This window comes from Coloeus monedula, assembly GCF_965178545.1.
Source record: "Coloeus monedula genome assembly, chromosome: 1".
Taxonomy (NCBI): domain Eukaryota; kingdom Metazoa; phylum Chordata; class Aves; order Passeriformes; family Corvidae; genus Coloeus; species Coloeus monedula.
In genome coordinates this window covers 18317003-18339943 of record NC_138781.1, presented here as the reverse complement: position 1 = coordinate 18339943, position 22941 = coordinate 18317003, and the positions used below count along the sequence as shown (strand labels likewise).

General features: G+C 41.6%; 1 protein-coding gene across 2 annotated transcripts in view; it reads left to right on the top strand.

The window, feature by feature from the left end:
* SPAG6 (sperm associated antigen 6) overlaps positions 1-4091 on the top strand; it is a gene marked incomplete at both ends in the record, with an annotated part of 34203 nt that extends 30112 nt beyond the window's left edge. Inside the window, 2 exons of one of the 2 annotated variants that reach the window (XM_082286061.1) lie at positions 1608-1753; positions 3965-4091. In XM_082286061.1, coding sequence (XP_082142187.1) covers positions 1608-1753; positions 3965-4031 — 213 coding nt within the window. The remainder of the gene's footprint in view (positions 1-1607; positions 1754-3964) is intronic. The other variant, XM_082286062.1, reaches the window with a different exon arrangement.
* Between the last annotated feature and the right edge of the window lie 18850 nt (positions 4092-22941).

Sequence of the window (22941 nt, the reverse complement as noted above, 5' to 3'; positions counted from 1 at the left end):
TTCCTATTCTTAGAGCTGTGGTCTATTACTTCTGAGGGCTTATTTATAGCACAGTAAAAGCCTTATTTCCAAGCTGTGCTTCAAAATGGGGTGCTATTTGTTTTTCATGCTGGACTGTGCATTTTAGCATTAGGATTTTCAGGATTTGTGCAATTCTGTGCTGTCTCAGGTTGGACTAGGGGAAGGGACTGTGTCTCAGAGGTGCTCTCTCTCTCTTTAGGGCCCCTTCCAATAGAGTTTTCTGCTGTCTTATCCAGCCTGGAAGTCACAGTGTGGAGGAGGAAGGCAGGGAAAGGGCCATATCCTGTCTCCTTGCTAGTTTCTTCTTGGCAGTTCTTGTTGTGGGAGATATGTGAAAACAGACGTCTGTTCAGTTCCCACAACGAAAAGATCACAGTTGCTCCTGACACTTCTGTGGAGTATATAATAGAGAGAAGTCTCTGTGCTCTCCTGCTTTTTCTTTACCTGTCTGTTGATTTTGTACAGCCTAGAGGGACCACAGAAATGAAGGTTGTTTGCCTGTATGCATGGAAGAAATCTTGTTTTTTTCTTCATCCTTTTAGGCACTCCCTTCCTCATTTGAGGCTCTTGTGTTACACTGAAATACAGTCACACTTATGGCTTAATGTCTGCCCAGTGTGGAAGCTTACAAAATGCTTTTGCCTTCATAATCTGTAAATCTCAGAGTTGGTTTTAAATGCATCTGGTTTTGCTGTAGATGCAGCTGACATCTTGCATTATCTTTCTGTCTTTTTTTCTCTCTCTCTCTCTCTCTCTTTTTTTTTTTGAATAATATTGCAGCCCTATGGGCCTATGGACTACATGCTGTCATTCTCGCTTGCCTGGCCCAGCCCCCGCCTCCCTCCCTTCATCCCTCCCTCTCTCCCTCCCTCCAGTCCTCTGGACAGAGCTGCATATTGGCATCACTCAGGGAGCACAGAATGTTATTGTCTGATCATTTCTGCTTCTCATCCCCTTTGGCTGCAGAAACTTCACATTTTTGCTTTGTGTGTGTGTTTGTAAAAGGCTTCCATGGCTACAGTGTGTTAAAGGATTTTAATATCTAGAAATTTAATAGTAGCATGTAATGCTTCAAGGCTGTATTGTTCACTTGCAACAATTCTCAGTATTGTTTTCATGCACTAATCTATACTAGATCATTATAATGGTATAAAATTCAGCTCTACAATTAAACTATGGGAACTGACATAAAAGACCTGAATAACTTGGTTTAAGTGGAACAGATGCTGTTGTTATTCCATGTTAGTGTTCTGTTTTTATTATCTATTTATTCTCCACAATCTTATTGTCACTGTAGGAATAATACAAGAAATATTATTTATGTAAGGATAAATATTAAATTCATTATTTTATGTATGTTATGTTTTAAAGTACATGTTAAATTATGTTGTTATCATAAAGGGCTGGTTTATGGTTTTTTTCCCTATACAATGGGGTGTTACAATACAGTTGTCATTACAGATTTTGTTTCCCTGATTTTCCATTTTATCTGTCCTCTGAATTAAAAATAAATAAGCAGTATTTGAATCTAGTGGCATACAGATTCCTTCAAACTAATTTTTTTTAATGTACTATTCTGTGTGTAGGTGTTACCACATGACAGTAAAGCACGTCGTCTCTTTGTAACAACTGGTGGACTTAAAAAGGTTCAGGAAATAAAAGCAGAACCTGGGTCACTTCTTCAGGAATATATCAACACTATTAACAATTGCTATCCAGAGGAAATAGTAAGGTAGGGAAAATGAAATTTAAAGAATTCCTACTTATAACATTGTTAGATGTTTTTCAATGGAACAACACAAAGGAAGGATTTAAAATAGTAATTTAACTCCTCTGTGAATTTTGGTTTTAATAAAACCAAAGCATAACATTTGGTTAATTGCCCCAGTGGTTACACAACCTTTGGACACATACATTAGAACACTTTCTCTTTTTGTATTTGGAATCAAATTTCTTTATCTGTAGACAAAGCCCAAATAATCAGGCTCTTGCAGGAAAGTGTGAAGAAAAGTCAGTCCTGCACTGCCCAGATGGACTCTGAGTCTTCAGTACAACCACTCATATTTATGAATGTCTGCGGGAAATTTAGTTTATTTTGGTAACTTATTTGTGGATTACTTAGGCTCCAAAATACAGGTATTGGTGAATCTTTGGTTGCATCCTTGACTTTCCTAATAACGTGTCTGAACTAGTGTATTCAGAGGCTCCTTTGAAACTTCCTCTGATGTACAGAGGGTCCAGAGGCTCTCCTGCACAGTTGGTCTGCCCACAGCTGCCCTTCCTCCCTGAGCCTCATCATGAGGCTTAAGTGTTATATAAAAGGACCATACACCAGCTGTCTGCACCAAGTTGAACTTTGCCCTTAATGAATACAGAAACACTATTAAATAGCTTACAGTCAAAATGTCACCATCCTAAATTGTAATAATGAGAGAAATGCCCTCCTAGATTCTAGATATCCATTTACCAGTCCTTCACTCCATCAACACATCAGAAGGATGTTGTACTCATGTACTCCCTCTACAGGCTCTGAAAATCTGCATCATCAATTTTAATTATAGCAGCAGAGTTCTTCAGCCAATAGTAGCTACAAACTAAGTCACACAAAATGTAGCCCCGTTTGTCTCCACAAAGAAAAGCCAGTGGCTGTCAAATGGGTAGAAGCAAAGTCAAAGAAAATTTATTCTTCAGCTAGTACTTCAGAGGGAAAGAGGACGTTTGCTTATGCCTTTCTGGATATTAATACTGTTTCTTTGTTACAGCTATTTTTTCACCCCTGTAAATGAAAAAAGGTTACTCATCTAGCCTAGGATGTAATAAAGAAAAAGGCCCCTTTGAGCATCTCCTGCTTGCCTGTCTGTGCTACTGCCTGATGTTGGTTGTGCTGCCTGAGGCACAGCAGCTGTGATAGAATCCAGCTCTGGGTTTTTCCTGGAGACCTGTTATTTTAGTCTGTTTGTGGGCTGAATACAGTAATGCATTGGAAAGTTAGCTTTACAATCAGAGAAGTAATGTGAGGTTTAAAAAGAGTTGAATTATGCAGAAATTATCATGAAAATGAAAATCAACAAGATAAATGGATCTTCCTTTAAGGGAAAGCATTGGGGATTTTTTTTTAGTATATTTTAGGCCTACATTACATGGAGGTGTGTTCCTCTCTCTTTATAGTTGAAGCTTTCAGGGCTCAGAAGTGGCAATCTACGTGCCTGCAAAACAAGAAATATACTGAGATGTATGTTTTTAGAATAATACAGTATTAAATTTCAGATAGCCTTTAACCTGTAAAACAAGAACTAAATTCAGCTTTGACGCTTGCATATTGGATGCATGTAGTTGGTCTGTTGTGGAAAACCAGTTGAATAACAGCAGGACAATAATTGCACCATAGAGTCCTACTCTAATGAGAACTTCTGGATAATGTCCATCCTTGAGTGGCATTAGAGAGAGAAGGTCACCATGACAATTTTTTTTGTTCCAGAATCAGTGTCCCTCACACGGATTTAGACTGCACGTGAGTTTTGGGGTGTGTGCTTATGTCTGACAAACAGCAGTGAACTATTGTCATTTGGCAGCCCACAGTTCTGTGTAAACTCATGCTTTTTTATTAAAGGCCATAATTTCAAAAGAACCCAACATCTACATTTCTTAGTAAAGACAATGCTTATGGCAGCTGAAGCTGAACCTGTCTAAAATGTAGCCACTTACCTCCATGCCCTAAAAGAAGCTAAATATATTTTTAAAAACCTGACTTCCAAGTTTAAATAATAATGTAAGTTGAAATGCAGGTTGTTAAAACATTGTAGGGGAGTAACTGTAGAATTCCTTGACTGGTGTTTAATGCTAGGATTTTTTTCCCGATCAGTAGAAATATGCATAGTGTTTCATTACTTTGCACAGAACATGCCTTGTAGTCTAACACACAAACAAAATGTTTCTCTTTCAGGTATTATTCCCCTGGATATTCTGAGATACTTCTGGAAAGGGTGGAAAAATACCAACCAGTTTTATAAACTTCAGTCTTTTATTAGAGCTGCATTTCACATTTATGCCTTTATGACTGTAATACAAATACAGCTGTTGAAAGCCTTGCTTGATTCTCAAATCTCCTTCTACTGTTTGAACTACTGAAAAAGCTCAGAAATTCCAGCAAGCTTTATTTTGTTCTTTATAAACTTGTTTGTTGCTAAGTTTTTGTTCCCTTTTGTTTTTCTTTAACATTACTACCAGATATTCCCACATTTATGAATGGAATTTCATGCAGGAGGGATGATTTATCACAGAAGCTTTTTTAGAATCAGTTCCTTTTCCTTCCACAAGAAAGATTTGTTATCTCATTCAAATTTTAGCCTTCTCAGTACTATTGCCATTTTCCCCTTTTGCCTTTGCATATTGTTTAAAGCTTCCCAAGCTTGATGAGGGTGGAAAAAGCTGGCCCCTGTGCTTTTTCTAATTATGGTGTTTTTTCTGCACTGAGGTATCTCCTACTGCTACCTTTGAGGAAGTAAAATGTTGTGATTTTACATCTCCAAACATGTTAGTAGCAGCTAAAGAAAGAAATAATCAGATCTGAAGATGATACAAGGGCTGAATTCTGCATGATATGATAGTGTGGTGATCCTGGCCTGGTAGATAGTAAATCTTCTGCAGAAGTCCTCCTAATTGAGGCAAGATTCGCTGTGGAGGAAAGGAGCAATACGCTGTTTGGCCTGTGCATTGTTGTTCCACTTGAGAAGGACAGAGTGAAGTCAGAACTTTTGTGGAACACAAAGGGAAGGACTGCAGGAGTTTTGGTTCCGTGGGGGTCAGCAGCACATTTGTGTGGCTGCAGGAACACTGTTAGCAAAGTTCTGAGCACATTCAGAGGAAATCTGAGCACACTTAGGTCACACTGATTGGAGTGATGGGACTAAGGTGGCTTTGGGACTTGTCCTTCAAGAGCTGAAATAGCTGAAGATTTGAGTTGAAACACATTTGGAACTTAAGTCTTGAAGCTGCAGATTACATTGACATAGAGGTATGAGCTCTTTCCCATCTGTAGAACATCCTGAAACTATTTTTACCTTCTTGTGGAGAGTGAAAAGACTTTTACATTCTGCTTACTCCTCTGGTGTATCACACAGCAAACAACCCTCTAGTCTTCCCTAATATGTAACTGTCATTTACCATTTTTTGTTCTAACCATTTTTCATTTTCTCGTGTGCAGCAGTTTGGGGTGTGTGGTTTTTTTAATTTCTTTTTTTTTTCCCCAAAGACTATTAAACAATATTTCTGGAATGGGATATCAAAATACTGGAAGCCACAAGGAAAGACAATATTTGAAAACCTCCACAGGAGAGAAACTTGTCTACTTTTTTAAACATAACGGAATGGGTTTATAAAAGAAGGATAGTCTCATCTATTACTTATAAAGCTGGAGCAAAGACTGATTGCAGTTGGAAATTATTTAGAGTGGCTTTGCCAAATTCCGAATTACTATTTTTTAAAAATTCTTTTCAGCATAGTTTTCAACAGTTCACAGAAACATTGGTGGGCTATCCTGTGTTAAAATTTATTTCTACAGAGGCTGTGCTCCTGCTGTGAAGTACTTGGTGCTCTCAGACTCTGCTTTTCAGGAGGAGCAGGGGATGCACAGTACCTTACTGTATGGAGACTGAGACAGAAACTGTTGGTGTCATGAATGTTGGTATAGAATCCACAGCAGCTGAGTTCTTTCCTTTGCTCACAGCTCAGTGAAAAGCCTTGGAACTGACTAGCTTCTACCAAATGCCTTTTTGGTTTTAATGTTTATATTCTGAATGCTAGGACACTAGTGGAAAAACTTTGGGACTCTTAACAAGATTGTTGTTAAGAGTAATTTTCTCATGTGCATTACGGATATTTAAAAATCAAATCTTTTACAATCTCTGAAACAAAATGCAATGGAAGGGCTTTGAGACAGTCTCAAAGGATCTGAAGCCTCTGTTTTCCCTGACAGAGCAGAAGTGGTGCAGAGGGCTGCGTGCAGATGGGAGGCAGCAGAGACATGGAGCTGTGCGTCCCCATAGCTGCCTCGTGTGCTCGGGAGCACACCCACCCCACACAATGCTAATGTATATGTTTTGTGCAGGGAGAGCAAAGAGGCTTCAGTCCCCTGACAAATGTGCTCCTGCTGTGTCACACTGTGCTACACTGTAAGGATTCCACAGGGTTAAATTTCAATGCCTAAACAATTTGTTCACAGTCTTTTCACAGTCTTTTTCTGATTCCTGACAAAGGAAATGATTGCACAAGGCAAACCTTCAAAGCGATCTGATTGTGTAGAGTACAATCTAAATCAGACCTAGCATAAATACATCTTTACATCCACTGGGCAGCTCTGGCCTAGGCCAGTGGCTGTTTGGCCTCTTGTTGCAGGACTCTTGGACGATGCCACATCCCATTAAGCTGCGTCAGTGCAAAGTCCTCTCCCACGTAGTTTGAGACCCCCGCAGTTGTTCTTTGCTGGCAGGCTGCGTCCCTGCCTTGCACAGACACCTTGTGGCAGAAGGCTTCCCTGGAGGTACATGTCTGCACAAGACAGATCTGGCCCTTTACAGCAGAATTATTGCTAATTTGTGTTTTACTAATGTAACTATGGCAAGAGTTGCTTTTTTCCTGTAGTGTTTCACAAGGTGTTTCTGCAGTGTTTCTATTCCATCATCTCGTTTGGTTTAAGTCATCTTCTAAAACTATATTAATGTTTGTAATAGCTACTCTGGCAGGCTTCAAGTGTGTATCATTTGTCTCAATTTCATATAATAAAATGTAGATTTGCATTTTAATTCATTCAAATGCTGTTTTCATGCTAGTGTGTGACTGTGGTGCTAGAGAAGATGAACAACAGGCTCATTTTGCAGCTTGGGCCTTACACTGCCTTTGAATGTTTGTCTCGGTTTCCCACTCAATGGTGCCTACTTTGAAGCTTAGGACGTACAGGCATTTCAAGTAAGAGTCCCTCTCACAGAGGTGGCTTATTAAGACACACAAAGAAAATTAAGCCAGTGCTTTGGCAGAAATAAATGTAAGCCCTTAAATAATTTTGCCTGTTCCTTTGACTGCAGCATTGGGACTTGTCAACTCAAGTCTCTAAAGATCTTCTCTAAGGGCCCGAGCCATGATTTTTGTCTGCATTACTACAGTTATTATTACATCTACAGATGTAAACCAGGGCCTTGAAAGAACATGTGGATGTGTAGAACTTTTACCATATTTCATTCAGTGGATGGATTAACTGGCCTACAAAAGCTCCATTCTTTATCTGAATGACTGGAAACCTAGAGGATCTGAAAAGGGGAAATTCAAGGAGTTCAACTCTTGTGCATATAATATGTTCTGCATGTCCAGAGGGATTTACCAAGGCATTGCTTTGTCTCATCTGAAGTGATCAATCTGCTGGAGATCTGCATCTTAACAAACAAATGAACAAAATGTTGAAGGAGTTGAATGGAACTGGTAGAGGAAATGAATCTCATTTTGTGAAGTAAAGCATAAAGTTACTGCAATTAGGAAGTGGATGGAGTGTGAGTAGATCTTCAAGTGTTCTTGATTTGGTCTAGGGGGCTGTAAATTAGCTTGGCCGAAGGGGAGTTTTAGGCATGGAAAATGCCATGGGATGCATTCAACTTCGTTATAAATTGGAGTCCTCTGATTTCTGGGTATGTAGGGGTGGCAGACAATTGTCTCACTGTGTGAGGAATCTGTGAAAGCGTGCTTGCCTCAATCTCTTCCTTAATGGCTGCTTGGTTTCCAGTATCTTGCTTGCTGGAATTTTAGCTCTCCCTTTGTGACCAGGGGAGAAAGGAAATACGGAATAGGACTGGATTGCAAAGCCAGCGATTCCACTTCTTGCACTAACATAGGATTGCTTTTATGGTCTTAGATAATTATTACAGATCCCTATGATTCATCATCTTCATCTGTGAAGTATCTGTTCTACTCCTTTGTTAACTTACAGAAGTGCTGGGAAAATTAAATTCATATGAGACAGATGCAGCAGAACTTAAGTTCTTTATAGCTAATACCATATTCAGAAAGAAATATTGTTCAAGAACCTATAAAAATTTACCTAGGAAATCTTGGAGATGCTGATTTTAGAATTAGAGTTGAACTAAAAGTCAGTGGATTTTGCGAGTTTCCTCATCTGACACAATTTAAAGGGATTATGGAGAAAGAGAAAACTATTATATCTTGTGATTATACTAAAACTATTGATGTTATTTTTGTATAATACTTAACTGATAATATTGATGCTACTATGCTTTATTCTGCAGCCAGCGCTGTAATTTAGCCAGTGAAAATACTAATTACGTTACTACTGCTGTAACTGCTGTACTGTATTTCTAGATACAGCACAAAAGACTGAGTTAGACAATATGTATAAGCGATACTAAGGCACACTTTGAGGATGAGAATGCCTTTAAATCAGGAAATGATTTTGTGCTGCCTTTCACGAGAAGTTACTCCTACTCAGGTTAAACACATTTCTTCTGTGTCCCCCCTGCCTGGAGAGTGGATCACGAGGCTCTGAGTGCTCGGCGAGGTGCTGAGGGACTGGGAGCTACTGTCCGTAGCAGAAACTGGTTGTGTTCACTCTCATGCATCAGCAAGCCATGGAGAGGAACAATGCAAGGGTACTAATGTCATCAGTTTAGCATATTTCCACGGAGATTTTGAAGGCTTGCTTTTTCTTCATAATTCTATGCTTGTTCCTGCTTCCAAATTGAGTTAAAGTATAGGTACCCAGATTAACATTAGGTGTTCTGTATTTTATTCCTTTCGTAACAAAAATTAAATTTCAAGAGGTGACAAAGGTGTGTTAGCGTATTTCTTTAAAACAAAGCTTTTGATTGCTTTTTTGTGTCAAAATTAGCAGCAAAACTCTTCATAATCTTGTGACAAGAACTGTGCCCTTTGCTCTCAAGGAAAGTTTTGTCTTGAGTGATGCAGACTGTTTTCCTATTTATAATTAGGTCTGATGCCCTCTGTACATGTTCACCTTTCAATATTAGGTCAGTGCTAAAGCCATTATCAACCTAAAAGGTTGGATTACTACCAGGATCCAGCCTTTGTTGCCCCACAGTGCTATAAATTATATTACAATCTATTGTTAAAAATTAATAATATGCAACATAGAGGTCTGATGGAATCATGTTAATGAGAACACTGAAGCTTCATTGACTTGCAATATCATTAGAGCTCTGAGACAGGTTTATAGCCTTGTGCAAAGTATATTTCTGTTGGTTTAGACACAGTATTTATTTGGTCACACCCAGCCAAATGTTTCCTTACTAAATTAAAATAAATGCTGGTTAGTTCAATGAACTACAAAGATGTATAGTGTAATTTCAGGTTCTCAAGTCACAGAAAATAAGCCCCAACAATGGAAATCAGCAGAGAATCAAAAATGATGGATATACTAGAGTGAATATGAACAAAGAGGGAAGGGAGTTCACTGGGTTGGGTGCAGTTAATATTTTGTGACTCAAGTAATGTATAAAATTTGGAAAGAACAGCTCCCGTTTGTAGTCTGCCCTGGTCTTTATGTTACCCCTCCCTATATACACATATGTACACACTCACAAGCATAGTCAACCAAAATGTAATCAAAATTATTTCTGTCTGCTTTCACAAGACTTGCCTCTGTAAAGTATCTGTAGGGGCTGGTGGAGAGCAGGTCATGGGCAGCTCCTCTGCTCACTAATGCCAGATTTTTGGTACTAATTTCCATCAAGGCCAGCAGCACACATCTGATTTCCATTGCAGTGAGAATTGGGCACTAGATCTGCATCACCTGTGCTCTGAACAGCTCTGCTTTTTGCTGGAAACAAAGCAGAAGCAAGAAAATACTTCCCTCCTTTCTTCTCCAACAGTGCTTCAAATGAGGGAATGGTAAGAAAATCTTTCTAGGCTTGGGGAGTGGCTCATGCTCTGTGTTGGAAACATAATCTGCAGCCATGCAGAGCATGAGATAGAAAGGGAGGTTTGAAGAATCAGTAATGTGCTGGTGTTGCAGCTCTTACCTGCTTTGGGAAGTGGCTATTAAGGAAGCTTCAAGTTTCCCATCTTTTTTCATGGGTAAACACCTCCTTGCTGTAGCTGTCCCTGAGTTCAGTCATGGGGCTCTGCCTCCTGCTCTGGGGACAGGCGACTGCATCAGTGGCACTGTGGCAGTGCTCATGCCAGCCAAGTATTGGATCGTGATTCCTAAAGACACTTTTATTTTATGGAAATGGAAAGGAGGATAATTTAAGCGATTTTTAAGCAGTTTAACAATATGAAACTTCCTTGCTTTCAGTCACTCCAGAGCAAATCCTAGACCAGCTTATCTATGAAGGCTACAAGGTCTTCGAGCACACAAGAAACAGGGAAATTTGGCAGTGGAAGGCTGAAGAGGGTTCAAGGGTAGTGGGCCTTGTGCCTGTGCTGCTTGTATGCTGTCACAGCCAGAGCAGGGTAACTGAAATCTGTCCTTAATTTGCATGGATTAAGACCCCACCCTGCCTTAGAAAAGACAGAGTATATCCATACCCAGAGCATTTGTCTACAGGGCAGAGAGATTACAAGTTCTTCTCCCTGCCTCCATCCCATGTCCACTTGGCATCAGTGCACCAACATTACCTGGCTGGCTCTGGTACAGTGAGGACTTCCACCTCGTCAGGATGTCCCAGGGGTGACATTCATAATGCTTTGAAGTTGAAAACTGCTATGAGTTCTACGTGTTGTTACTGTTCACCAGTGCCATCAATGTATAGGTGACCATAACTCATTTTCCTCTGATAATTCCCTTGGTTAAACTGAAGAAAATGAGCTGCTTTGATGACTATGTTTTAAGAAGCTGCCATTTTAGAAGCTACAGCTATGCCTGTGATATATCATCCTGACTGACAGCAAGAGCAGAATCTTGGCTTTCCCTCTGAGGTGTGGAGCTCCAGAGCTCCAGTTTGGACCATCTCCCCTTATTTTTGTATTTTTTTTAATATCATGCCTGACCTACTAGTAAAAAAATCTGTTAAAATTTTTGCCAAGGACTCAAATTATCATGAGGTCATGAATCACTACTTTAGGCCTAGCCCTTCCTCTCCTAAGTGTTTTTTAAAATCTGGATTTGTGTTTATTCTAATGTAGTCGTGCAATGCAAATGTTTGGTAAAATTGCCATTTAATTTACAATAGAAGACTGCTTTAGCAGCTGTTTTATAGCAGTTTAACTACTCTGACCTAAATGACTGTTCTTAAGAGATTGAAAAGTAATTGAAAATGTAAAGTCTAGGACCATCCTTTTTTTTTTTTTAAACATCTTTCACATGGCTTATAAACAATTTGAATTCCTCTGCAGAATTCAGATCAGAGAGGAAAGAATGTCAGTTTACTGGGAATTGTTCTCTGACCACCTGAGAAAAATGAGGTTTTCATCCTCTTGAACATCATCTGGAGTTATAATAAAACATGCTCTCAGCTGGATTCCTTCTGTGTGAAAACAGACAGAGCTACATCATTGCACACCTAAAGGAAGGGCACAAAACTACAAAAGCAATCTAAAATCTGGATTTTTTTCCTTCTTCTTTGAGGCCACAAGTAATTTTCTGTAATCTCAATGAATATTATTTGAATCTTGAAAGAAGGATATACCTCTCCCTTCCCCTCAATGTGAGCAGTCCAAATGAACAGAGCTAGGCATCTTTCATACAGAGTTAAGTCACCTCTCAGGATCATAGTGTGAAAACCCCTAAGCGATAACTATTGAAGGAACTGCAAAAATCCACAACACTAAAAGGTAATTCATGAAAATCCACAAGTAAATTAATAAAACTTCAGCTGAATGTTCATTCCAATCTGTAGCAGATGAATGAAGTGTGGTGCTAGTGGTGTTGGAATCCTGTGGTGATAGACACATGAAGAATAGATAAAAGATGGTTGTTAGTCAGCTAATGGTGCAGACAGGCCATCCTACTTGTCTGGGGAGCTGGTCCTGAAAACCCTGAGCCAGGCAAAAGCTTTTGTTGATCTGAGGGTGGCTGTGCACTGGCAGAAGGTTCCAGGCTGGGGCATATGGGAGTCAGATGACAATGGTGCAGCTCCCATTATGTACTCTGGACTGGTGGGCTGGTTAGATGACAAAACTCTGCAACTTCACACAAGTGCGGTGTAATTCGAAGCTGTTCTGCAGGGAAATCGTAGGCAGCAAGTACAATTTCTAAGCCTGATATAAATTCCATCCTGTTTAACTGCCACCAGTTCTACTGCTGCAGATGAGCAAACCAAGTGAAAGAACAAAGCAATGGAGAGAATTGATCTGGCTTCATACGGCAGTTGAAAAACTTTCCATTAGAAGAGCATCTGCCATAGCCCCAAAAACACAGAACTCAGGTCTTTGCTGTCGTCTGTTGCCATATTGCTGTGCCCTAAGTGGGCAGCTGGTCCATTTGCTTCCTTCCCTTTCTCCTACTGAGCAAAATAGTGGTTCAGCCACTGTCTTCTGGATTACCTTACCTCTTCTCTGTCTCTTCCCCCCCCTTTCATTTCTTTAACTGAAATTCACTGATGCACATATCTCCTACATGATTTTTTTCTGTGGAACAAATGCAGGAATCTCTACTTTAGTTCCTTCCAATGTTTTTCCAGTCCTCACATACTCCCTCTGTTCCTTGATTCCAGGAACTTAAATAATTTGTCCCCTGTTTTTATTTGGCTAATTACTCTTCACATCTCCTTCAGCCCTTCTGAATTACCACTCCACGCACTGCTTGTCATATTTCACACTCCTTTTGTTTGACTTTGCTTTATCCAAGGCTAGTTACTGAGTGTTGGCAGAATTGTTACAGCATATCACAAACAGCTGTTTTTTGCTGTGACAATAGGCTGATGTATGCTCCAGAGCGAACACACAACCTGCATATTAAATACTTACAGTGTCATGATAGGCACAACCAAGTTTTCAAATACTTAAAAAAAAAATTAAGATGGTGATTCAAAATAGGGAATAATTGAAAAGAAACATTCCCAAACTGAGGAGCAGGCATGCTTGAGACACACAGTATCAGCTGTCAGGAAAATCTCAAATAAGATCTCTTGCAGTAAAAGACTTTGAGAGAAAAACACCATGGGCCCCATGATGTCCTGTGCATAGGCAATGCAGTGTGTGGATGTCTGCAGTTTCTGCTGGGTTGTATCTGAGTAAAGGAATCATGGAGCAAATGCTGCTCTACTTACCCAGCAAGAGAGGATGCTCCTATTTTACAGAATTGATTTATTTATTCAAATAAGCTTTTATCATACAACTACGTCACAATCACACTGAGAGGATATTTTAATGACTGCTTTGGTTTAAAGCTGTGTGGATTACACTGCTGCTTTCATCCTTCCCTCTCCTCTCTGTATGTTTCTTCCACCTTTCCATTACTTTTCCCCATTAATGTTCGATGCACGCTCTGAGGTATGTCTGTCGGTGGGTATTACTTTCACCAGCCTTTCCCTGCAGTAGTGTGTCTATAAATGGCAGACAGCATCATTCCTAATTACATGTTGCCCCCAGATGCTCCAAGGGTGATGCTGATGGATTGCTGTGTGGGTGGTGTTGAAGGGGCTGGGGGAGGGGAGCTGGGATGCAGCTCCTCTAAGTGGTAGCAGAGGTCTCTCTTCGGTCTGGGCTCATCAGTCCTCCCTCGGTAAAGTGAGCTCAAGGATCTCTGAGATCATGGAACTGGGCATTGGAAAAATGGGACGCAATGCAGGAAAGGCTTCAGAGTACAGCCCAAACAACGGGGGAAGCGGGAGGAGCTGGGAGGCACAGAGAATTCATCCGTTACCTGTCCGTGCAGGAGGCACACAGCACGGAGGGCTGACAGGGTTCACATGCTGCTACATCTTGCTGCCCTGATCTCGCTTTCCCAGCCCCGGTTCCGCGCCGGGCGCGGGGCTCAGCGCGCAGCCGGAGCGCGGCTGCCCCGCCGCTGCGGGGGCTCGGCTCCTTTCCTTAGAGGTGTTTCGGACAGGGACCTGCTGCGTGGGGTCAGAGATCCCTGGCGTGGTAGAAGGCAGACTGGGCTTTGGAACTGAATCAGGCCGAGTTTGGCTGCCAAAAGTGTGGCTACGAACTGGTTGAGCCACTGACTCCTACCAACTCCGCGGCCGGGCTGTGGAGGAACAGGCAGAGCCCCGGCAGCCTTTGCCCACGAAAAGCACCCCCCTTCCCCGGCCCAGGGACTGGCATTCCTGCACCGGGAGGCTGAAGAGGAAAAATGGGATGGTGAGTGATCCTGGACCTTAAAAGGATGCTCATCCAACCCCAGAGAAATCCACAGAACGATGAAGAGCTGAAGGACGGCATCTCCAGTCAAGTGTTTGTCGGTTTTGAACAGACCTTTACTCCGCAATGTCTGATATTGGGGAAGGAGGAAGTGAGAGAATGCACGTGTGCAAAAGCACATCTGCAGGATCTGATTCCTTCTCTTTTTAACTGTTTTGTGGTCCTTGAAGGGGCTTATATTTAGTGTGCCTGGCAGGTCAGCCTGCCAGCTGGGCAGCTACTAGGAGGACGTGGATGGAATAGGCAGTACTTTGGGGACTGAAGCAATTGGTCTCCATGGGTTTTTACATCTCAGGCTTAGTGCCAGGCTGGGAATTTGCTCCATCACAGTGTGCACTGAAACTGGGAAGTGTCTTGGGATGGTGTGCTGGAGCACAATCAAGAATGTAAGGCATCAACCACTGCATCAGACCAGTGGTCCATCCAGCCCTGAATCTGACAGTGCTGCCTACAGAGAGCAGGTGAGCCTGTCCTCTCTGCATTCCCCCAGCATCCCCAGTGGTTGGGTTTGGATGTTAGAACTCATCACTGCCTAACTCTTCTAGTGTCTGCTTATAGAGCCATTGCCAACTCACTCAATTTTATGAAGTCCTTCTAGAGCTACTTGCCTGAAAGACCTTTGTGACATACAAGCTGTTGTTGTACACTCCCCTGTTCGGGTATTCACTGAAAATGTTGAGTAAAGCCAGTCCTGCCATAAATCCCAAAATGTGGAGATCTTGCTGATGCCTGTTTTCCACCCTGAAAAGCGGCTGTAAGGCCTTATCTTTTGCTTCATGTCCTGCCTCCAATTTTTTTATCTGTAGAGTCTTCCCATCATGTGGTGAGTTAGTTTCTCTGATAAGCTTTGGTATAGAACCTGATCAAAAGTTTTTTCAAAACTGGACAGTTCTGTGTCTGCTGCACCCACTCTCTGTCTTTTCTGGTGCACTGTGAGGGCTGTGGTGGGTTGGTGGGGCAGGGTTTCTCTCTGCAGAAGCCACACTTTTGTTCCCAACAGACCATGTTTATCCTTGTCTACTTTAATTTTTTAGACCCTCCTGCCATTAGTAAGGATGGATGGCAAACTTCCTGGTCTGCAATTCCCAGGGCCCCTTCTGAAGTCCTTTTTGTGGCTGTGAGTTGCAATGGCAGGCTGCCAGCCCACTGACAGCCTGGGCTACCCTCCCCATCCTGTGCAGCCTGAGACCGAGGGGTGTGGATGAATGGTAGTCAGGGACAAAGTGGAGCTTTTCTCAGGAGTGGAAACCACTATCCAGGGAAGTGTCAGTAACTCATTTATTTTAAGTTCAAAACACAGTTGCTCAACTTCTGAAGGGAGTACTTAGGTGCCAGTTATTTTTCCTGCTCTTCTCTCCAGAGGGACAAGGTATTTTACATGGCTACTCATACAGTGGTCAGCAAAATACAAAGATGAGTAGAGATTAGGTGGTAATACAACTTCTGTCATGGGTCTCATACCTGCTATTGATATATAATTGGTACTTGGTGGGATATTCCCTACAGGGTGATGGAAATATCTGCGTTGGCAATGTATTGGAGTGAAGGGGGAAGAGAGAGACTATACTCTCAAATCATATAGATCAGGATTTAACCAAAGGCATGAGCACAAAACTGAATAACATAGTACAGACCCTTTGGGCTACAGAAACACTGCAATGAAAAGTTTTTGGCTTGGCTATTAATGGAGGTGTCTTACGTGACACCTGATGAGGGACAAATGCTGCTATGAAGCCTCTGAGAGGATCCAGCTTGTGAAAGAAACTGTAAGGCAGCAAAAAATTTTCTTGTGCCTGCTCACAGGTAATACAGTGTTGCTGGTAATGCTCTTTACTGATCATCACCAAAACAGGAAAAAATGAAAATACAAAAGCAAAAAAGAAAGATCAAACAATAAATAAAAACACAGGAGGCAGCAGTAAAACGTCAATTTTTTGTTGTCCTCGATGCAACTGCCAAGGAGCTTTGTTCTGGGAAGAGAAAGTGCCACAGCACAATGGGAATGCTTGCATTGGATGGGTTGTCATATCTGTCATCATTATAAACATGGACAGATGATGATCTCTCCATTCTGTTTCTAGTTTTTCTTAGTCTCCAGAGATGCTCATCCAGCTGTTTTCACCAGAAAATTTATTCAGCTAATTTGTCCATTTTTCTTTCTTGTTTTCTTACAGTGCTTCTTTCCTCCATCAAGCTGGTAACATCTTCTCTGTGCTCACTGCTTCTTTAAGCCCTTCCTGTTCCTGGAGATGCTGACTACTTTCTGGTGCCTGGAGGTGTGTTAGTCTTCCTCCTTCACTGCTTTTTCTGCACAATGTAGCATCCCATGCTGCTTGAGGAGGGGGCAAGGTGGGGGAAGAGAAACAGGCAGTGGCTGGGGCTCTTTAAGTGGGTCACTTCTCACTGATACAGGCTCCTTCCTCTCCTCTTACACACTCATCCCTTGGGTAATGACCCCACGTTTATTTTCTAGCCTGCAGCAGCAGTGTGTCTAAACCCAGGCAGATGACAGCATAGTTTGAGAGTTCAAATACTGCTGTAAGATTCTGGAGACAAGCAGGTTTCACAAGGCTACAGCTTGAGGGAAGGTATTTCTAGAAGCCAGTTCCTCTCCAGAGTTTCCAGAGAAGATGTGTATGATCACTGATATTTTCCAGTCTTGCTTTTTGGTAACTGAGTTGAAGAAAGGTACTCTAAGTACTTTTCTTCTTTTTTTTCCCAAATGATAACTAGGATTTAACAATCCTTCCTAATTATGTAGCTCTCCTCACCCTGAGCTTGTCACAGCCTGTGTCTGAGGAGGACCACTTCAAATGAGATTTATGTGCATTTGGTATAATTTGAAACAGACTGATGTCAGGGCATTTCATGACATGCAGAGCCTTAAAATTATGATGAAGTCGTCTGGGGACCTGCATCGGCAGTACACAGCCCTTCTCACTGGAGCTGTTCCTACCTGCTTACCACAGCCTGCAAAACAAACAGCCCCGCGTGCAATCGCAGTGCAGGGAAAATGCCGCGGTGATGGATGATGTCCAGGTGTGACCTTTCACCTGTCACGGTAGCCAAAATCTTTGTGGGAAGAGCGCAAGATGGAAAATAATGGGATAATAAAATTTAAAAAGATCAGTCAGGTGTAGAATTCTGTTGTTAAAAGAAGTATTAACTATTTTTGAAATACCCACTCATCTGACAGGCCAGGCCACACCTGAAAGGGCGACTGGTAAAGCCCCAGTTGGCTGAAGCAATTCAATCCAAAGGGCAGCTGGCTGATGGCAGGGGCAGAGCGTATCGTCAGTGAGCTGCTACAACGGATGCAAGAAACTGAGCACACAGTCTATTATCAAATGCATGGTGGAAATTTGACATTTCAGCAATGTAATGTGCTTGTTTTTCCGGCAGAATGAGACTAATATGCTCCTTTTCCATGCAGCGTCATTCACATCTGAGCAAAATAAATGGGGAAGAAGACAATTTTTGGTATCTATTCTAGGCATTGCTAATTTTAGTGCCACCAAGAAGAGGGATTTTTTTTCCCCCCTCTTTTTTCCTTTTTTTTAAAAGAAAGTACAATAAAGCACATGAATCTTAGAATAAAAATAATTTTGAAGGGCAACATATCTGCTGGTTCTTTGATACTGGCACCTTGATAGCTGCAGTACATCCGTTATGTTGTCTGGAATGAAAACCAGCTGTCAAACTCTGACACAGTGGAGTTATGAAATCTTTCCTGCTTCTCTGAACCCCCAAAGCAAACCAGTGTTTGTGTAGCTGAAATAAATTGACAATCACCATGAATGAAACCTTCTTAATTCAGTGCCATCAATACAAAAGATTACATCTCTAGTCTGTGTGCAAGAGGTTTTGAATCCTAATTTTTTAATCAGTCACCTGTCTCCCTTTTGCAGCTCCTCCTTCTACCACTGTGGTAGTACATAAAGAAAGAGATTTGTGTATTGAAGGAAAACGATGGAGAAAGGCTTGTGCTTGGCCTAGCTTCTTTGAAATGCATGCAGACATATTTATTTCCCCTATGATACAGCTCCTATTATGTGCTTTGCATCTTTAAATGTGTGAAGCATCATGCCTGCCTGGCAGGACCCTGAGATTCAAGTCAGAAGAGAGACAGGCTTTGTTTTCTCTCTCATGGAGATTTTGCTTTTGGTCTTCTGTTACCATTATGTCAGCTTGTTGAGAGAGTTAGTAAAAAACCCTATCATGTTTTCCCAGTTTCTTTACATTTTCTGTGCACAAAGAGCAAAATGCACATTTTCCCCCTGCACAGGGATATGCTGCAAAACGAAAATGTACAAAACCTCAGTGCTAGAAGCAGTGTCTCCTATGCTGCAGAGCCTTCTCGCAGCAGACAGGCAGGCTGCATGCTTGCATTGGAAACTGCAAAACAAAGAAAATAAACTCACAGGCAGACATTCTGGAGTGCCTAAGGACTATTTCTGTTCCTACCAGCCTGCTCCCAGCCAGGACAATAAAGAAGACATGCTGCTGCTGGAGGCCCCATACATGCCACTGCATTTTGCAGATGAGGCATTTGTCATCGCAGTTTCAGATTCTTCCTTTTTTCTAACTGGTTCATCGATATTGTAGAGTACAAGAAAGTAAGAATACTATGGAAGTAAATCTTCACCTGTGGTAGATTACTAGTTAAACTGGTTAAGCACTGATCTGATTTTTTAAGTTGTTTCACATGAGCAACTGAAGGGGTTGCAGCCAGCAGGGAGCGAGGCTTGGCTGCATCCGGTGGGGGTAGCTTTCCTGCAGGGTGAGAAGTTTGAGCCCTGAGTTTTTCAAGAAAAAGTTTCCTTCTCCCCACTCCTATATGGGCTTCTGAAGCTGCATGGTGGCTGTTTCCTGAGAGGAGGTGAGTCTAAAGCAAGCCAAAGTGTGTGAAGCCACATTAGCATTAGGGTTTGTTTGTATGGTCAGAGGCTTAACCATGCTGTCAGTCCTGATGAGTTCATGAAGAAGTTATGGCAATTTGTGGGGAGGCCTCCAGGCTTTCACATGAGGTGTGGACTGACTGTGGTTGGAGCTGCATTCTTTTTTCCCCCTGTAAAAGTGACCTCCTTGGAAAATAAACCCTGGGACTTATGTCAGAGGAGTAGTCTGCATGCATTGAATAGTGACAGAGCTGCAGTGTGTGTAGCTGTGTGTGCACATGGAACAGAAGTGCTCATACCAACATCCTCCCTCAAGAATCCTGTTGTGGGAGGACAGTTATAAATAACTCTTTGGCCATTATAATTGTTCTGCCGGTACAGGCTGCCAGAGAAATACCTTGACTCAGCACATGCCTGAACAAGGTCCTCTCCCTGGCAGCACCTCCCACCGTACAGACGTCCCTGCAAAGTCGTGTGGGTGCCTGGTGGGGCAGCGAGCCCCATCTGGCTGCTGCTGCAAGCTGCCATAAGCCAGTGCTGAATCAAATTAATGTTTGTAAAACATACTGAAGACCAAAAAAAAACACTGCTTAAGCACTAGTTAATATTATTTCAGTGCCCCCAGTTACAATTCTGTTGTTGCAAGAACGGCAGGTGCCTTTTGCCACAGTGGTACTCTGGCTGTTCCCTGTGGAGAAATGGAAGTTCTTCTGCCACTCTCACAGAGCCACACTAGTCTTTACTGAGCCACGTAAGATGGCCTGGCCTCTTCACTGACGAGAGGAACAAAATTGTCCCTCGTGCTAGTGTTCTTAACAGCTACTGCTGCAATGATTTTTGTGCCTCTTCTGGCTGCCACAGTCTCACCAAAGAAAACTCCCTGGCCGTGTACCAGGTAGGAGGCTACAGTTGAATTTTTTTGCTGTTGTTCCTGAAATGATGAGAATTCTTTTTGATGATTACATGGGACACTCTTTCTCTTATTTTTAAAACTGCTCTCAAATTTGTAATTAGGAAGTTGTCATTGGTCTTTTTTTCAAAGCAGGTTCTACATGGAGTAAAGAACCTAGAGATGTGATTTTTTTTTTTTTTTAATCACTTGGAGTACCTAAATGGCTATAAATGAATCCAAATGTAATTTTCTTGGGAAAATAATTCCTCTGTTATACAGGCCCTTTTTGCTATGTATTTCAGGGCCTGTTTTACTGGTGTAATTTGAAATTTTTCAGAAAAAATCCCTGCCTTTTTTGTTCATGCAAATATCAATTCTGGATTTTTTTATTCTGCAAATCCTGTCTCTGAGACTGCTTTTTTATTAATGTCTACAAGTAATTGCAAAAGACTTATTATCTTCAAAATATCGCTCTAACTTTCCAAGAACCTATTTGAACGTACACAGCGTGTTCCCTTAACTGCATGGCTCAGTTTAAACCACTACAATTACTTGGAGGTACATAGGTCTGCTAGTGTGTTACTCTTACATTGCTGTATCTCTTTCCTGAAATGGTGATGCATCATACCTTAATGTGAGTAAAACTGCATGTACAGTAAATGTTTTACCAGTATAACTACTTTAGTAAAATAAAATTATACCCTGTCTAATTATAATGAAAAAAACTCAGAGTGTTGACCAAGACTCACTTGTTAGTTCTTTATTACAGTACATTTCCAGCTGCAACAGAATTTAAATATCATATTTTCTCTTGTGTGTTATTTTGATTTTTTTCCATAATGTCATGGATTTTTTATTTCTAAATGCAATTACACCATCAGTTACAATGGGAACATTTTTATCTTTGCCCTGTGTCCCATAGAGACAAACCTTGAGAAGTCAAACAGTAAGCTTTCAAAAATGAGCTTATCTATGAGGTTAAACAAGGTGTGGCAACCCTGACATGGGGCTCCTGCATCAAGAAAATATAATTTTTTCAGCCCCTTGAAGTAATCCTCATTCTGTAATGTGAAAATGGTTTTATAAATGTGTATTTATGTATTTTTAGCACTGTCATATACTGTGTTTTCAATGGAGATGTTATATTTAGAAGTTTCTCAAAATGTGGAGCATGTGTTAAGTTTCTTTTGCATAATCCATCAAGACTAATTTGATTCGAGACCGGTGCCTTTTTTTTCCCCCCATCTGTTTGGAAAAGTGCAGTTGTAGAGACATCAGTCATGTAACACTTTCTGTAAAACAGCTTTACTGACAGTTGGGAGTTGTCAGTAACCATGTGGATTTCAAGCTCTCAGTCTGGCTACGATGAGGAAAACCCTCCGACACATCATTTCCACAGAGCCACAGAATTTAAGGCTGGAAAGACCCAGAGTCCTCATCTAGATGACCTCCCGCCTAGCCTACCCAGAGATAAGTCATGTTTCAAGCCTAATAGCTGCAGAAAACACCAGGTTTTGGGACAAACATACACTCAATTTAATAGCATTTGCTCACCAATCACCATTAATTTATTTCAATAGTTAATTACGGTTATTTATTTCATATATATGTTGTGGACATAACTGTGGCTTGTCTCCTGTTTCAGCTGGTCTAGCTTCGACTTCCAGCTTTTGGGAAGCTTTAAGAGATGCTGAGTCTGTGTTCCTTGTCTAAATATGTAGAGACCAAACTGTGTTGGGTGAAGGTAGAATGGACAGATGGCTCAGGAAAGCAAATTCCTGGAAGCGGGAAAGGAGTTCTGCAGGGTTAAAACCATATCCCTGCGGCCCTTGCCCACAGTCCGCTGAGTTTCCTACCCAGTGCTGGGGCAGAGGCAGGAGCAAGGGCTTGGAGGGCTTGGCACAGGCTTGGTGGGCTGGACATGGGCTTGTAGAGCTCTGCCTTTGTGTAGGAGATGGAGGAAAACACATCAAAGTGCCCATAAAAGCTCTTTTCTTTCCAACTAAGAAGAAGCAAAACTCAGTTTTGCCCCCGTGTTGTTGAGAAATGTGGGATTGTCTCTTCAGACCAGTGCAGCAATCTCCACTGTGTTCACCTTTGGGAAGATACCATCCTGAAATGTTTCCAACTCGTACTGTAAGATGTTTTGTACCCTCTAGGACTCACTCCTGTTCGTTTGTGTCCCACTCAGGAGGTGGCCAGCAGAACAGCCCATGAAGGTCAGTGTCAGAGGTGACATAACTTACTGCAGCATAATTGGCCTATATTCAAGTCCTTTCCCTCACCTCTGCTCCTCAGCATGGGCTCTCTTCTGCTGTGAGTCTTTCATCCTTCTATGTGTCTGAGCTTGCTTTTGGCTGCACTGGAAAGCTTATGGTTCCAGTGTGCCCCTGCAAATGATCAAGTTGACTCTTTGGGTTACAGTCTTTCCTCCTTGTTGCATACTGCTGCCCTGATTTTGGAGTTTTTAAAAATGTTACTCAGGAATCACTGTATCACATATTTTGTGAAAAATATGAAATGGTGTTACCTTCTTGCAAGTTGGAAATGAATCCACTTAATCTTATTTAGAATCATATTGTCTATCATTTCATACCTTTATCATTTTGTTTAATTACTTCTAGAATCAAGGAGTTCATCACGGTCAACATCCTGCTTGAAATGGGACTGTGACCAACAGTGGATGAGGTCAGCCACACTACAGCTAAATCTTGAAACACCTTCAGGAGAAGAAGTTCCACAGCCTCTCTGGGCAACCTGTTTCAGGGTTACCCTGCCCTCCCAGTGAACATGTCCTGTCCAGACCTC